We start from the raw sequence: 17423 nt of genomic DNA, 5'->3' as shown, positions 1-17423 counted from the left end.
TTTATATGGTAGACTTCTGAGTACCCACAAAAGGAATAGCAGATATGGCCTAGTTCTCCTGTTTATGGCCCCAGATAGTCAGTGATGATATAATGTCACCAGTATAAGTTATAGATTATGATAAGTCCCCTCCCCATCACCATGCGAAAAGATCTAGCATTCAATCCTGGTGTAGCATCTTGTCAGGATTCAAAAACTAAGTGGTCTTGATGCGAGTGGGTAGCTACCAAAACCTTCCAGAAACCATTGATGACAGCTGAGAAGAAAATGGGAACCTTAATCTGTTGCAGGATATTTGATCACACTGTGAACCTGGAGACTGTGTTATTTACTAGAAAAAAAAACAAACAAACAAATCTGTTTCTAGTTGTGGTGCAGCTCAGCCCTAGCACACACCTTCAAATCGAGGGCTTTCTGTTTATTTTAAACAGAATTACATAAAGTCAGCCATAGATCGAGAGGTGGAGCAAGCAACTATTGCCAGAGAGTGAGAGGAAGTCAGGAGGAGGGACAGGGAAACACACAAGAAGTAGAAGGGAGGGGCATTGAGTTTGAAGGGGTTTTGAGATGGCATGAAGGAGAAGGCCTTTCTCTTTTGGGACATTGGTTGTGGAGGAAGCACTGGGTACTTTCTCCACCTTGCTGAGCTAGTAGACTTTCACCCCAGCATCTGGCTCCTGATTCTTTATTGGTAAAATTGAGTGATTAAGATTTTGTTAAAAGCAGTAGTCCTCCATTTGTGAGGAACTGAATTCAACCTACAACCTGTATGACTTCCTGAGTACCCAGTGACAACACGAGCCAGCAGCGACCCTGATTTCCCTGTAGTAGGAGAGTGTCTGGGCTATGTTGTGGCACGCATGGAGCATGTGCATTGTGGGAGACAGTTTGAGGTGCTCTGGTCTTCTGTGGGTATGTACGACTATCTTTCTGGTTCTTGTGAGGGTTTGTAAGATGTAGGAGAGGCGAAACAGCATTCTGGGTTCTTGATGATTTTTAGGGAGCACGTTAAGCCTTGGCCCCATCCTCCTTGGCTCTTTGCTGAAGCTCATCTTGGTCTTTAGTCTTCAGTGGTGCCAATGCTGTGCAGAGATGCAAATCGTTCATCCTCCTGAAACCCTGATGGTTGCTTTTGAATACTCGGTAAAAAGTCACTGTGTGTCTTGGTTAGTCTTCATTGTCAACTTGACTACATCTGGAAGGAACCAAAACCCAAATGACTAGGCAAACCTGTGTGAGATTTTTTTTTTCTTAATTAAATCTTTTATAGTGCAAAGCCGTACTTCTGATCTGTATTTCTGAGGTGAGAAGCTGTGCCTTTAATCTGGCACACACCTTCTACTGGCAGCCTACTTAGGACATCTAAGAAGAATGCTTATTCCCACTCCCCCTGACTCTGTTCTCAAGCATGGCCATGGAAATGCTGTGATTTGAAGTGGAGGCTATAAATAAATTGTGAGTGAAGGGGCTTAAAAAGGAGAGAATTGGGGGTTAAGGGAGTGTGGCACGGCGGTGTGGGGGAAGGAGGGAAGGACAGGCAGGCCCCTGTCCAGGCACCTCTTCCCCCTGAGGGACCACACATACACAGGCATGGTATAGAATAGTTTATTCAGAGTAGGGGATGGGAGTTAGTGGTAGAGAAAGGCAAAGAGAGAGAGAGAGAGAGAGAGAGAGAGAGAGAGAGAGAGTAGAGAAGTGGAGTGGAGGCCGGCCATGACCACATGGAGGGGGGGGAGGAGAGCCCAAGGGGCAGAGAGGTGAGAGTATGTGGGAGAGTGGAGAGAGCAAAGAGGGAGAGGAGGGGCAAGTAGCCCCTTTTATAGTGGGCCAGATCTATGGGGCGGGGCATACCTGGCTATTGCCAGGTAGGTGTGGGGTGGAGCTTAGACAGAATACCAACAGTGAGTAGGTAAAGTCACAAATATAAAACCCAGGGATAAGGAGGCTCTCCCAGACTCCTTGGGTCCCTTAAGCTGCATGTTAGGAAGGTGTTTGGGAAGGTGGGAAGGGAATGGATTAAGGAGCGTGATCCTGTCCTCTGCTGAAAGTTCCCTGTGTCCAGGCCTGAGCTGAACATGTTATATTTGCTGATGCTCACATCAGCCCAAGAAAGCAGAAATGTTTAGACATAAAAGACTCACACACGATGCTCAGCGTGTCCCAGTTTGTAAATTAGGACCCAGTAAGGTGGATCCAGGTGAAGACAGAAAAGGAGCAGCTGGAACCAGAATTGCCATATTCTCTCAATGCTGCCAGAGGCAGAGGCCCATGAACTGCTCTAGCACCAATACCACTTCCGGTCCATCCCCAGGTCCCAGTCTGTTTGCACCACTGCCCATGAATTCTCTGCCCCTTGGCCAGGAGGAGAAAAATGTTCAGAAGCCCTAGAAAGTATCCACGAGAATTCTGGAACTGTGCTGACCCTAAGGTGGGCTTGAAGCAGAGATGTCCAGTCAGGGGCTCTGGCCTGGTGCCATCAAAGACCTGTAGTGCTCAGTACTGCCGCTGCAGGGCAGCCTTGGGCGGATCTGCCTAGCCGCAGTTGCTTAACAGAGCCCCCCCCCCCCCCCCCCCCACACACACACACACTACCCATTGTTTGTGCTTGAAACCTGCTTTAGGGAGTTGGGAAGGATCTAGAGGTGTGTGAAAGTCCTCCTAGAGGCAGTCGCTGGCACCAGTGAATGAACAGTGCTCCAGATAAAATTGGGGTAGGGGTGTCCACCTCTGCAGAGGCCAGTGTGATGCCGGAGATATACGTTCTATAGGGACAGCTAATCATGGACCCTGAGCTGATTGATGCATCATAAGTACTTTATAAAAAACAAGCAATGTGATATCACACCTCTGGGTAACCAGTTCAGGCCATCATGGCTTGCTTTTAAGGAAAAAAAAATGGAAAATTCTCTACATTTTGTAAACTAATCAAAATAAGAACACTTTCAACTTTTCCCACTGGGTGGTAGTTTAATTTTGCTACAGGATTCCAGTCTCAGGGCAACATCTCAATCTAACTTAGCTCTGACCAGCCATTGTTCTTTGAAAGTCTTGAAGTAGATAAAGTTATATAAGTAGAATCCCCCTCCCTCTCCCCTCTCCCCGCTTCTCTCCCTTTCCCTTCTTCCCCTCCTCCCTCCCCACCTCTCCTCTCCCCCATCTTCCCCTCCCTCCCTGCTCTCTTACTCATTTTCAAAAGTTCTTTTCTCACACTGTGGGTGTCTGTTAGCATCTTCTCCATGGGACTGTAAGGTTGAATACAAGAACAGCTGATGAGGGTTTTCACAGTCACATTTTAGTAGCCAGTGTTGGCATCCTGCTAAGTCCACCCAACAGTTACCTAGCAACAGCCAGGTAGGCCTGGCTTGCTATAGGAAGAGCTGTTTGGCCCCTCCTCTCTCTGCCCCTCCTCTTTCTGACTTGCTTCTCTGGCTGACCCTGCTTTCTCCTTCTCCCTCTCCTCCATGGCCCTCTCCAGCCTCTCTCCTCTCCTCTTTCTCTTTCCCTTCCCTTTCACTTTGTTCTCTCTCATCCTTCTCCCTCTCCCTCTCCCCTCCCCCTCCCCCTCCCCCCCTCCCCCTGCCTCTACTCCTTTCTCAACTCCTCTTCCCATGCCTCCCACCTCACCCTACTAAAACATATCCTGGTCTTTAAAAAAGAAAAACACACTACCCACTGGAGAATGATACCTTCGTCAAACAGACCCCAGATGAATTAATCCAGTTATAAAGGAACAGGGGTGTGCTACATGGGTGCATTTAACTGTCCAGCTGTTTCCAGGTGTAGCAAGCATTTGTGTGTGTGTGTGTGTGTGTGTGTGTGTGTGTGCCAAGGGAGCGTTTAAATCCCTGCAGTCCATCTGGGTTCTGGCCCGGCATCAGCACTGATGTGGTCAGTGAGAAAGGAGGCAGTGTGACAGGCAAGGCTACATTCCAGAAGAATGTTCTTCACAAACTGAGTCAGGGGCTGGATTTGGTCCACCAGCTCCAGTTTGACTGACTACACTGGAGTCATTCATATGTCAGAAGTCACCTTGGCATAAGAGGTTTTGTGAGACTGTAAGTAGCATAGACATCGCGCTGCCTTCAAGCAATTCCACTTCTTTTCCATCTGAGTACAGGCAGCCTGCTTTCCCTGCCTTCGCTATGTATGCTCAGTGGACACTTCTCACCAATCCTGGGCACTGACCTGTGCCTAGACATGATGTCTCCTGCATCCAGAGCTGACCTGGCTCACAGACTTCTGCCCGCTGTTACCTGCTCTCCTCGCTTTTCTGCAGTGTGGGATTCCAGGGCCCAGGATGTTGGTAGGGACACCTGCTGGGGTGAGCCTGGATCCCTCAGTAACAATGTGCAATGAAGCTTCCCCACCCCCACCCCACAGGGACTCCCATTGGACTGGGCAGGGGCATGAAATAAATGGCAGCATGCCAGTGTCTGGGTACAGGGTACAGATCTGGACAGAGAACAGAAACTGAAAGAGGAAAAAAAAGAGCAGATCTTAGGTTTGTTGGGCTGAACCTCTTCTGTAAAACTGACAGCGCTGAAAACTAAGGCCACTCACTCTTGAGAGCCAGGGCAGGAGGAGCAAGCTGGTGGCAGGAAACCCTGTCTATCCATCGGACACATGGCAAGGCCTCTGGGCACGTGCAACCCTCCCAAAGAAGGGATCACGGGAGGGGCAGCTTTCTTCAGCCACAGAGTGAGCCCCTGCCCTTCCCCCAACCCCTCCCCGTGGGTTCCACTGTTATGATTCTAGGTGCCTTAGGCCTAAAGTACTTAAAACAAACAAACAAACAAACAAACCCAGGGCCTGTTCTGAACACACAGGCATTTTCTTCTTTCTTTCTCCCTTTAGGGTTGTTTTTTGTTTGTTTTGTTTTTTTTTGGGGGGGGGGTTCCCCGAGATACTTTTTTTTTTTTTCTGTATAGTCCTGGCTGTCCTAGAACTCACTGTGTACACCAGGCAAACCTTGACTCAGAGATCTGCCTGCCTCTGCCTCCTGAGTGCTGGGATTAAAGGCATGAGCCACTATATGATGGTTTCTCTTATCATCATTCCCTTCCAGGAATGTCCAGCCTTTTGCCATCGTGTCATGACTTCATCTCCAAAAACCATGTGTGGGGGCTGGGCAATCAGGTTACAAAACAAAAAACCAGCAACAACAGAAAAGCTATCTTGTTTTAAGTAAGTCTGTGGTTTTGTGTTAGGCTGTGGTCATAGCTGTTCTGAGATGCATGTGGCCTATAGGCCTGAGCTTGAATTAGAAACACTCAGGTCATCCCAACTGATGCCGGAGATGGTAGTTTTACTTGGACCCGTGATGGCAGGGAATTCTGACCCTGAACAGAATCAGGAGACCTTTAATGGAGGCACTGGCGTAACATTTTGGTTTTGACTGAGACTGCTGTGGAGTGGTGAATTAATTACACGGACTGTGCTATAACTGTGGAATGGAGAGGAAGGCACTGGAAAGCAGCTGCCTCTGTGTATCTGGCAATGTGGGTATGAAGGGGGGATGGGAGCCCACGAGGAGGGGGTAGACCCCACCCTCCCTACAGGTGACTTGGAAGAGCAGGCATGCTTTCCTACGCCTACCCATGTGTCTATGCAGGCCAGGAAGCGGAACCAGGGTTTGGAGGAGCTGAGCATGACTGAAGCAGTGGCTTGGGAATGCTGAGGGCCCGGACCTGCTGCCTCATGCAATGAGGTTGACTAGAAAACCAGCCCTAGTGTGGGCAAGCTGGAGTGGGTCTCTGGTTTTCCCAGCTCAGTGGCTACTGCGTCGATTCTGTGTCCTAAAAGTCCAAAGTCTTTTCATAATTAACTGTAATCCAGGAACATGTAGAAGGGACTGATAGAAACCATCCTTACAGTTTAGTCAAGGCCACAGGCCCTGCCTTTCACGATCACCATTCACTCTAGCTGTGCCTGTGTGCATGTGAATTCTAGCTCTGGCACAGCTGACCGGATTTCCTTGGTAGCAATGCTTGCAAGATGTGGGTTTAAAATGGGGTCCCGAGTGCCGCCCAGAGCTCAGGCCAAGGGCAGTGAGAAGCCGCAGGACCCCCGCCCTGGGGTTGGGGAAGGGCAGTCTGAGGTCCCTGGGGAACTGGCCTCATGGAGGCTGAGGACAGCAGGTTCTAGCTCTTAGACACCACAGATGCTGATGGATGTCGAGGAAGATGGAGTGGGGGGCATGGCTTGGCTTGGCGGTGAGGTGGCTGCAAGTGCAGAGTTCCCTGCAGGAGATGAGACACTGATCTTGAGAGGGAGACCTGCTCCATTGCTCCAGCACGGTGGTTTTAAAGTGTACATTGTTAGTGGAGAGTTGTGGGGAGTGAAAAGTAGAGGCCAGTCATGGCCATGGAGGGAGAGGGGGAAGGGAGAAGAGCCCAAGAGGGGGAGAGGGGGAGAGAGAGAGAGAGAGAGAGAGAGAGAGAGAGAGGAGCGAGAGAGAGAGAGAGAGAGAGAGAGAGAGAGAGAGAGAGAGAGAGAGAGAGAGAGAGAGAGAGAGAGAGCAAGAGAATAAGGGGTAAGGGTGGGGGGACAAACAGCCTCTTTTATAGTGGGCCAGGCCCACTTGGCTGTTGCCAGGTAACTGTGGGGGTGGAGTTTAGACAGAATACCAGGAGCTTGGGGCTTTGCCCTCAGTGACTGATGGCCATAGAATTATGGAGCTGGGGCCTTGTGTCAGGAGCCTAGTGTCTGAGGCCATGGCAAACTGACCTTCCGTCCCTCCCAGAAAACAGGATGCCTTTCACTGGTCCCACAGCAAGACTTCAAAAACCAATGGCTGCGGAGCCTCAGAGCCTCCCTCACAAGCTTTAGTAGAGTGTGCAGTGGACTCTGGACATGGACAGAGTTGTGAAAACATGGATCAGAGACTGTGCACACATTGACAATCCTGTGCTGCAGGGAACTTCCATTTTGAAATTATATATATCTCCTCACTTTTAAAATAAAGCTTGCTGTGTTTATGGCTACTGTATGTCAGTAGACCTTTCCTGCAGTATCTAGTTAAGGTTTTATCATTGATAATATACCAATGAATATTAATTTTAACTAAAATGTCAGCTGGAAAATAGAAATTTGTTCAAGAGACCTCCCATACCTCCTGGTGATTAAGTTAGAGATGGTGTATTATTTCCTTGAATATTGCCAAGAGAGTATCTCTTTAGTGTTTCTTGACATGCAAAGATCACACACACACACACACACACACACACACACACCTTAAATAGCTTGGCTTAGCCATATACATTATTTACATATGTCAAGAGAACATGTGGTATATATACTATAACTATGCAGAATCAATTTGCCAATTAAAATACATAAACAAATGTAAAACACAAACACATGGTTACCTAACAAAAGCCCTGCAGAGATGGCTGCTGTGCTGGGCAATTGACAGAATGGCGGCCCCTGTGATCAGGCCCTGACAGAGGTTGGGCAGCCTGCTGGTTGCAGCCAGAAGCCCACAGTGCTTGGCAGGGACACTCAGCAGCAGCCACAGGGCCCTGGGTGAAGGTATCACGGCATCTGTGGCCCTTTCATGGGTGGCCTGGGGACTTCTGTGTGGCACACATCTTCTGTCTTCTGTGTTCCCTCTCCCAGCCGTGAAAATGCTGTTTTTTTGAGAAACAGGAAAAAGAAAGTTCTTGTTGAGCCCCGTGTGTTTCCCCTTCTTATTTGTATATTGCAATTGTACATAAAATGGTTACTCTGCCACAGTCATCTAGGTCTGTTCTGAACTCTGAGAGCCTGGCCATTGGTAATGTTTCTGCAACTGCTGGCTTGCTCCCAAACACGTCTGTCTTCCAGTTTGACTGTTTTCCCCGAGACTCCTAAGACTAGCAGGCCCACCTATTCATCTGCTTCCTAGACACACATTGATGCTTGCGACCCCCACCCTCACCCCCTCTCAGTTCCCTGTCTACTCTTTGGCTTTAATTTTCAACAGCAAAGCTGGACTTCACAGTTAAATTTAGAAAAACAACCTATGGCGCATGCTATGCAAGAAGGTGCAGAGTCAGCGAGATAACTGGCTGAGAGCCCCCACGGTGAGTCCCCGAATTCCTCTGGGCTCCCTACTCTCTGCACAGGCGTTTTCCTGTACTATTCAATTCCATGGCTGTGGATTTCTGACATGCTACATAGATACATGTACCACTTGTGTTTACTGAGCTTACATATCAAGGAAAAGTGCCAACTGCTTGCAGAAACGGAGCTGGGCTCTTGGATAAAAGCACAAGTAAGATTTTACTCTGTTTTTGTGGAGTTTCCAGACTTGTTTGAAGACAGAGGTACATGGCCACTTCAGATAGAGAGGGTAGAGGCAGTGGGAAGCCGGAAGATGGGGACAGTGCCCGTGCTCTAGGCAAGGCTATCCAGAACCATGGATCACGCTCTGGCTAAGGACAGTGGAAGGGAACACATGCAGAGGGCCAGGTGCGATGGATATGTGCTAGGTTTACAAGTGAGAAGTATTCATTGGCCATCTGCTCTCACAAAGCTCCTGCCTGTGATCCTCAGTGTGCTAATAGACCAACAGCTGGAATACACACAGTCTAGTGGTTGTCACGCAGAGCAGGTGATCTGGGAGTAGTTCCTAGTTGGGAAAGAACTGCCCACTGATTCGTGGGGCTATACGGCTGGCATATGGGGACTTTCTGTTGAGCTGACGCTTTCTGCTGAACCTCACGCTGCTCTACAAAGTAAAATCTACTTCAAAGAAATACAAAGAAAAAGAGAAAACTTAGGAGGGAGACAAAGGGCAGGGTGACAGCCGGCATTGATTTTTCCATTTACAGAGATAAGTGTGTCCCTGTTCTTACACCTGGGGCCAGTCCACTTCTGGTTTGTAACGGATACAACGGTTTGTGTCCATTGCTGGCTACATGGATGTTGGAATGAGTAGAAAGCATGTAGACGTGAAGGTGGCTACATGGCATGGGTGTCTCTGGTCACACCTGGGTGCCGGGTCTGAGCCTCTGCTATTGCTGGACTGGAGGTGCAGGTCTGGTGTGGTCTGTGGCTCACTTCTCTAGATTGAGCAATCAAACCACCCGGCCTAGTCTTCTGAGGGCTTGGCTGAGCACAGCCCAGCACCTGTCTGAGCCCTCCACCCCCAGGCGCCAGAGCCAGATTATCCCCTTACTTCATCCTTTCCTTTGCTTAGTGTGGTATTTTCTTTCCGTTGAATAGGAAAATGCCCAGATCATCAGGGAAGTGGAAGTAGACAAAGTCTCCGCCCTCTCCAGAGACCAGGTGGCCGCCATCAAGCAGCTGTGGCAGGATCCAGGAATCCAGGAGTGCTATGACAGGAGGAGGGAGTACCAGCTGTCGGACTCTGCCAAGTAGTGAGTACTCAGCCGCCACAGTTCATTAGGCCAACTCCGTGAGGCCTCACTTCCTTGGCAGTGAAGAGGCAGCAGGGGTTTCCCTGACTTCCTGGTATGACTCCTAGCCTCTTCTCCCCTAATCCTCTGTGGGTTCCCAGATGCCCCCTGGGATCAGCACTCACCTTCTCTCACCCGACTAAACTGGAGATTCCCTTTAGTGGAACTGACCTAAGTTTTGGAGCAGAGCTTATGATTTAAGCAAAGAACACACCTGCCCCTGGTTTTCACTTTCTTCCTCTCTGTATCCCTCTGGAAACCACAGGCAGGCTTAGGCGGTGCTTGAATCAGGTGCTGATCTTGTGGTGCCCTCTAGTGATAGACATTGGCATCTGCAAGACGCACACACAACTCTCGCACTGGCTTGTTTGACCCTCTCAGAAAGTCAACCACTTATATATTTTGGATCCACAAAGCTCTAGCACCAACCCATGAAAATTTCTATTGCACACTATCTTGGAGAAATCAGGACATTTCTTTTTTTTTAAGAGTCCCCTAGGACTGGGTGTGACCCGTAGGTGACTGAGCACACAGTTTACTTCTTGGGGTTGCTGCTCATTCATGCTTCTGCAGCGTGGTTCCACCTCCCATTGTTCTCAGAGCATCGTCTATGTGGCCATGGGAAAAGCAGCAGCCTGGAGACCCTGTTCTCTGTAGGCAGCCCATTGTTACTGGCTCTAGGACAAGCCTGTGGATTTACATCCATTTGGAGAAAGTTCGACAGAACTACTGTAAGGTTAATTCAGCATAAATCTTGGAAACAGAAGAAAATCCACAGCCAGGCGTGTCAGGGGTGGCTGGGGAGATAAACAGAGTTATACAGAAAACAGTAGCATTTAATAAAGGGAAATAGTTGCCAGCCTTGAGTCTGTGAATGTGGTGGCTCATGCCTAGATGCCAGCACTGGGGAAGTGAGAACAGGGGACCAAATGTTCTCCGACATTTCCAGTTAGGTGAGTTTCAGGTCAGCAGGCAACCTGGGTTAGACCCTATCTCAAAAAAGCAAAAAGCAAAATGAAACAAAACAACAACCCCCACAGCCACCCCAAGTTTATGACATAAGTCACTTGTGCATTTTTCCTGGTCCAAGCCAGTGGTTCTTAGTCATCTGCTAGTACCAGATAGTATGCTAAAGGCTATGTGGCAACCAGTCAATGCCCTCTAATCTCAGACACTGTAGTCTGCTGGTTCAATCAATCAATCAATCAGTTAATCAATCACTTAGTGCGTCTTCCTTACCTCTCACTCACCTACTTTTGGACCACTTTCAAGAGTCCCTAGCAGATGCCCCAAATTACAAATGATATTGCATTCTGTATTTTTTCTATACATACATAAACATGATAAAATGAACTTATAAATGAGGTACAGTAAGAGACGTACACAGACTAAAACCAAGGTAATTACCCAGGACACATAAAGTAAAATTAGAGCTACTCTTTATTGGCAATGTGACCCCATGACACAGTGAGAGCTGTGACAGCTAGAAAGTAACTGGCAGGTGGGCATTGTACACAGTATAGCAGCTACATTAGAAAAAGTGTGTTTCACATCTCGGAACAGCCACCGATTTTATCCTGCTTCTCAGAATGGCACTAGATTGAAAACTTATGAATTCTTATCCATAGCTTTGCAGAACACAAAAGTAATTTTAAAGATGGATCATTTATTTCTAGCATTATTTTCACATTTCCTACTTTCGGGTCATAAATGGCCATTGGGTATCTGAAACCATGGATACCATGAAGTGGAACACTGGATAAAGGGAGAAGACTGAAATATAGGAAGATAATAAGTTTGGGAGCTGGGCCAGCATTTTAAATCTCTAGGTTGGACATCTAGGTTGTACTCAGAAAGCAACAGAGCCACCAACTCTATTGCTAGTGAGGCCTTCTGTAAGGACTTAGAGCAATTAAACAATTTTAAAAGACACAGTCTGTAGCCTAGGCTGGCTGAACTCTCCATGTAGTTCAGCACAGCTCTGAGCTTCTGATTCTCCTATCTTTCCTCCTGAATTTTGGGATTGCAGATGCATGCTACCACACCTGTTGTAGGCGGCACTGGGGATTACCCCAGTTGTGTGCATGCTTGGCAGGCCCTCTGACCCCCTAGCTATATAGCCTGCCTGGAGGTTTTTTTTTTTTTTTAAAGGCATTCTTTTATTTCACTTTAGAAAAAAATGTATTTTAAAGTCAGAACTTCAATACATAGTTCCAAATAACATGAGACAAATTTTGATTGTTTTAGAGGTCTCACTTAGAGTGTGCTTAACATGTGATTTTGCTTTGAGGGAATTTTTCCGTGGCCTGCTGGTCATCTGCATGTTTTTGTATAAGGTGCTTGCTCTTAGTTCACTGATCAAAGCCCGCAGAGAACAGGGTCTCCAGGCTGCTGCGTTTCTCATGGCCACATAGACGATGCCCTGAGAACTGAAATGGGGTGACCTGTGTTCTCAGAAGGCTTAAAGATGTGCTTCTGAATGCCGGTCCCTTCAGAACCATCTTGGGAGGATAGAGAGGCCTAGCATAGTAACCACCGAATGCCACTGCAGGCCTCCATTTCTTGTGGGGACCCTGTGGTCAGGAAGGACTTCCCCTGAGCAAGGAAGGGTATCTTCCCTTCTCAAAACAGAGCCTCGGCATCTTGACTCTTTAATGTCGCAGTTACCTGATGGACATTGACCGAATTGCCATGCCCTCTTTCGTGCCAACACAACAGGATGTGCTTCGTGTTCGAGTGCCCACCACTGGCATTATAGAATATCCATTTGACCTGGAAAACATCATCTTCCGGTAAGTCCGTCTCCAAGACTTGTCCTTTAAGGATTTATCTGTTCAGGGGGCAAGTCCACAGGTGAGTCTTAGATGTTCAGTTCCTAAGCCCCTCTTAGGCTGGGATAGCCTTCGAGGGGGGTGTCTCACACTCCACAACAGAGGGACTTCTGGCCTCTTTGTACTGGGAAGAAGCCTTCATATGTGTAGTCACACAGGTGAGCAGTCCTGTAACCATACAATCTACTGATATCTTTTCCCTAATGTTGAATAGGATTTTTCTTTCTTTGTTACCGTGTCTGAGATTTATCCTTAAGGAAAAACCAATATAAAAGTATGTATTAAAAGTTTATGATAGGAGCACACAGGGCATATGATCAGATCAGTGGAGCCGCTGGGACAGGAGTCTTCCAGGTGCCATTTATACCAGGGAGCCAGGCGGCTCCACAGCCTTCAGTGCACAGCCCGCCAGGAGAGCGTGTTCTCCCAGCAGTGCTTTCACTTCTGAGCATGGAGGTGAAATCTCTACCTTCTCTCCAATATCCCTCTGGAGAGGAACAGCTAGGAGCTCACAGGGCATATGATCAGTGGATCAGCTGGGACAGGAACCTTCCAGGAGCCATTTACACTGGGGAGCCAGGCAGCTCCATAGCCTTCTGTGCACAGACCCTGCCAGAAAAAGAGTTGGTCTCCCAGGAGTACAGACACAGGCTGACAGGCCCACAGGAAGGACAAGCTCCAGCCAGAGACAGCAAGACCAACTAACACCAGAGATAACCAGATGGAGAAAGGCAAGCACAAGAACCCTACCAACAGAAACCAAGGCTACTTGGCAACATCAGAACCCAGTTCTTCCACCACAGCAAGCTGAGGATACCCCAACACACAGGAAGAGCAAGAATTGGATTTAAAGTCACATCTCATGATGCTGATAGAGGACTTCAAGAAGGACTTCAATAACTCCCTTAAAGAAATACATGAGAGAGAACTTTTGGGCAGCAGCAGCAGCAGCAGCAGCAGCAGAGGCTGGTCCAGAGGAAGGGCCATCAGCAGTGGAACCAAGCGGACAGGGTCCAGGCAGACCCAGCGCCCAAGACCACTGGCCATCGCTGGCCAGCCAGGCTGCAAGCAGCGGCGGATTTACAGTGCCTTTCACCACACAGAAGCCACATCAGAACTCTGCCTCCCGCCAGTCAGTTACGAGGGCTCCATATTGGTTCTCGGTCGCCAGAGAAATCAGACTGAGGTACGCAAATATAACCCGAGACCAACATCGCGGGGGTCTAAGCCCGACGGGCGTTGGCCTGCACCCAGGCCCTGGGCTGATCGGGGGTCCACCGGGGTGCAAACCCGGCCAGGAGGTTTTCTTCCTCCCGGGCCGGCGCGCGCACCACCACCATTTTGCCTAAGGGAAGCCAGGGAGACCTAGCAGGCAAAACCAAACCGGCTAACAGGCATAGCCCGAAGCGGACATAGCAGGGATCTCAGACGGTCAGGCCCTGGACTGCCCCCAGGTCCTGGGCTGCTCGGCGAGCAATCTGTGTGCCGACCCAGCCAGGAGCTTGTTTGCCTGGGACAGCGCGCACCGCAGCCATTTTGCCTACGGGAAGCCAGAGAGACCTAGCAGGCAAAACCAAACCAGCTAACAGGCATAGCCCAAGGCGGACATAGCAGGGGTCTCAGACGGTCAGGCCCTGGACTGCCCCCAGGCCCAGGACTGCTCGGTGGGCCATCTGTGTGCCAACCCAGCCAGGAGGTTGTTTATCGGGGCCGTTTGCATACCACCGCCATTTTGCCTACGGGAAGCCAGAGAGACCTAGCCGGCAAAACCAAACCAGCTAATAGGCATAGCCCAAGGCGGACATAGCAGGGGTCTCAGACGGTCAGGCCCTGGGCTGCTCGTTGGGCCATCTGTGTGCTGACCCAGCCAGGAGGTTGTTAGCCCAGCAGACTCTCCCAGCACTCTCAGGGAACTCGCGCACGCCACCATCCTAGCCACCTGACACACCCAATTAACACCCACAGCTGAGGGGAACTTTGCACCGACATTGGCCTGCCAGGCTTTTGCCTAGACTCAGGGCCTGAGCAGCTAGGCTAGCCTTGTGTGCACCAACCCGGTTGGGAGTTCTGCTGCCCAGATCAGCCTGGGCGGCAGCACCACATCTCCAAGTCCTGCAAGTGGCTAGCTGGGTTTCCAGGCGGCCAGCTGGGAGAAGTCAGTGTGCTCCAGTGAATCCAGCGGACCCCAGCGGGAGCCTTCGGGTGCTTGCTTTGGGATCTGAACAGCCTAGGCAGCAGCACCCTGTCTACAAGCAGTGCAGGAGGTAAGCTGTGCACCAGAGGCCAACTGGGAAGGGGCAGCTTGCACTGGTGAGTCCAGCACTGACAAGACAAACTAACACCAGTGAGAACTAGATGGCAAAAGGCAAACGCAGGAACGTCACTAACAGAAATCAAGGCAATATGGCAACATCTGAACCCAATTCTCCTCTACCAACATGTCCTGGATACCCCATCACACCAGTAAAACAAGATTTGGATTTAAAATCACTGGTCATGATGCTGGTACAGGAACACATGAAGGACACACTTAAAGAAATTCAGGAGAAAATGGATCAAAAGTTAGAAGCCCTTGCAAGGGAAACACAAAAATCATTGAAAGAAATCCAGGAGAATACAAAAGCCAACAAGGAGGAAATGCAAAAAACACTTAAAGAAATACAGGAGAACCTTAGTCAACAGGCTGAGGTCATGAAAGACGAATCACAAAAATCTCTTAAAGAAATACAGGAGAACTTTGGTCAACAGGCTGAGCTCATGAAAGAGGAAACACAAAAATCTCTTAAAGGATTACAGGAAAACACAAACATGCAAGTGAAGGAGCTAAGCAAAACCATCCAGGATCTAAAATCAGAAGTAGAAACAACTAAGAAAACTCAAAGGGAGACAACTTTGGAGATAGAAAGCCTTGGGAAGAAATCAGGGGACAGAGATGCAAATATCAACAACAGAATACAAGAGATAGAAGAAAGAATCTCAGATGCTGAAGATTCCATAGAAACCATGGACTCAACAGTTAAAGAAAATGCAAAATGCAAAAAGCTTGTAACCCAAAATATCCAGGAAATCCAGGACACAATGAGAAGACCAAACCTAAGGATTATAGGCATAGATGAGAGTGAAGATTTACAACTTAAAGGGCCAGCAAATATCTTCAATAAAATTATGGAAGAAAACTTCCCTAACCTAAAGAGAGAGATGCCCATGAATATACAAGAAGCCTACAGAACTCCAAACAGACTGGACCAGAACAGAAATACTTCCCGTCACATAATAATCAAAACACCAAATGTTCTAAACAAAGAAAGAATACTAAAGGCAGTAAGAGAAAAAGGCCAAGTAACATATAAAGGAAGACCTATCAGAATCACAGCAGACTTTTCACCCGAGACTATGAAGGCTAGAAGGTCCTGGGCAGATCTCATGCAGACTCTAAGAGAACACAAATGCCAACCAAAACTACTATATCCAGCAAAACTCTCAATCACCATAGATGGAGAAACTAAGATATTTCATGACAAAACCAAGTTTACCCAATATCTATCCACAAACCCGGCCCTAAAAAGGATAATAGGAGGACAACACCAATACAAGGAGGGAAACTTCACCCTGGAAAAAGCAAGATAGTAACCTTTCATCAAACCCAAAAGAAGTTAACCAATCAAATTTAAAAAATAACGTCAAAAATGATAGGAAGTAACAATCACTATTCCTTAATATCTCTTAACATCAATGGACTTAATGCCCCAATAAAAAGACACAGACTAACTGAATGGATACGTAAACAGGACCCTACATTTTGCTGCTTACAGGAAACACACCTCAGGGTCAAAGACAAACACTACCTTAGAGTAAAAGGCTGGAAGACAATTTTACAGGCAAATGGTCTCAGGAAACAAGCTGGAGTAGCCATTTTAATATCAGATAAAATTGACTTTCAACCCAAAGTCATCAAAAGAGACCCTGAGGGACACTTCTTGCTGGTCAAAGGAAAAATACAAAAAGAAGAACTGTCAATCCTGAACATCTATGCCCCAAATGCAAGGGCACCCTCTTTCGTAAAAGAAACTTTATTAAAACTAAAAGCACACATTGCACCTAACACAATAATTGTGGGTGACTTCAACACTGCACTTTCCTCAATGGACCGATCAGGAAAACAAAAACTAAACAGGGACACAATGAAACTAATTGAAGCTTTGGACCAATTAGATTTAACAGACATATATAGAACATTCTATCCTAAAACAAAAGGATATACCTTTTTCTCAGCACCTCATGGTACCTTCTCCAAAATCGACCATATAATTGGTCACAAGACAGACCTCAACAAATATAAGAAGATAGAACTAATCCCATGCCTCCTATCTGATCACTATGGACTAAAAGTGGTCTTCAATAGCAACAGAAACAACAGAAAACCCACATACACGTGGAAACTGAACAATACTCTACTCAATGATACCTTGGTCAAGGAAGAAATAAAGAAAGAAATTAAAGACTTTTTAGAACACAATGAAAATGAAAACACAACATACCCAAATCTATGGGACACAATGAAAGCAGTGCTAAGAGGAAAACTCATAGCCCTGAGTGCCTCCAAAAAGAAAATGGAGAGAGCATACATTACCAACTTAATGACACACCTGAAAGTCCTAGAACAAAAAGAAGCTATTTCGCCCAGGAGGAGTAGAAGGCAGGAAATCATCAAACTCAGGGCCGAAATCAATCAAGTAGAAACAAAGAGAACCATACAAAAAATTAACAAAACCAGGAGCTGGTTCTTTGAGAAAATCAACAAGATAGATAAACCCTTAGCCAGACTGACCAAAGGGCACAGAGAAAGTATCCAAATTAACAAACTTAGAAATGAAAAGGGAGATATAACAACGGAAACTGAGGAAATCCAAAAAATCATCAGATCCTACTACAAGAGCCTGTACTCAACACAACTGGAGAATCTGGAGGAAATGGACAATTTCCTTGACAGATACCAAATACCAAAATTAAATCAGGACCAACTAGACCATCTAAACAGTCCCATAATGCCTAAAGAAATAGAAGGAGTCATAGAAAGTCTTCCAACCAAAAAAAGCACAGGACCAGATGGCTTCAGTGCAGAATTCTACCAGACCTTCAAAGAAGAGTTAACACCAATACTCTTCAAACTATTCCACAAAATAGAAACAGA

General features: G+C 47.5%; 1 protein-coding gene across 1 annotated transcript in view; it reads left to right on the top strand.

Moving 5' to 3' along the window:
• Gna14 (G protein subunit alpha 14) overlaps positions 1-17423 on the top strand; it is a 178500-nt gene that overhangs the window by 148073 nt on the left and 13004 nt on the right. The window contains exons 3-4 of the mRNA XM_052188756.1: positions 9208-9362; positions 12065-12193. Coding sequence (XP_052044716.1) covers positions 9208-9362; positions 12065-12193 — 284 coding nt within the window. The remainder of the gene's footprint in view (positions 1-9207; positions 9363-12064; positions 12194-17423) is intronic.

This window comes from Apodemus sylvaticus, chromosome 1, assembly GCF_947179515.1.
Source record: "Apodemus sylvaticus chromosome 1, mApoSyl1.1, whole genome shotgun sequence".
NCBI classification, from domain to species: domain Eukaryota; kingdom Metazoa; phylum Chordata; class Mammalia; order Rodentia; family Muridae; genus Apodemus; species Apodemus sylvaticus.
Note: the sequence above shows the minus strand (reverse complement) of the source record. Positions and strands in the feature narration are given on the sequence as shown.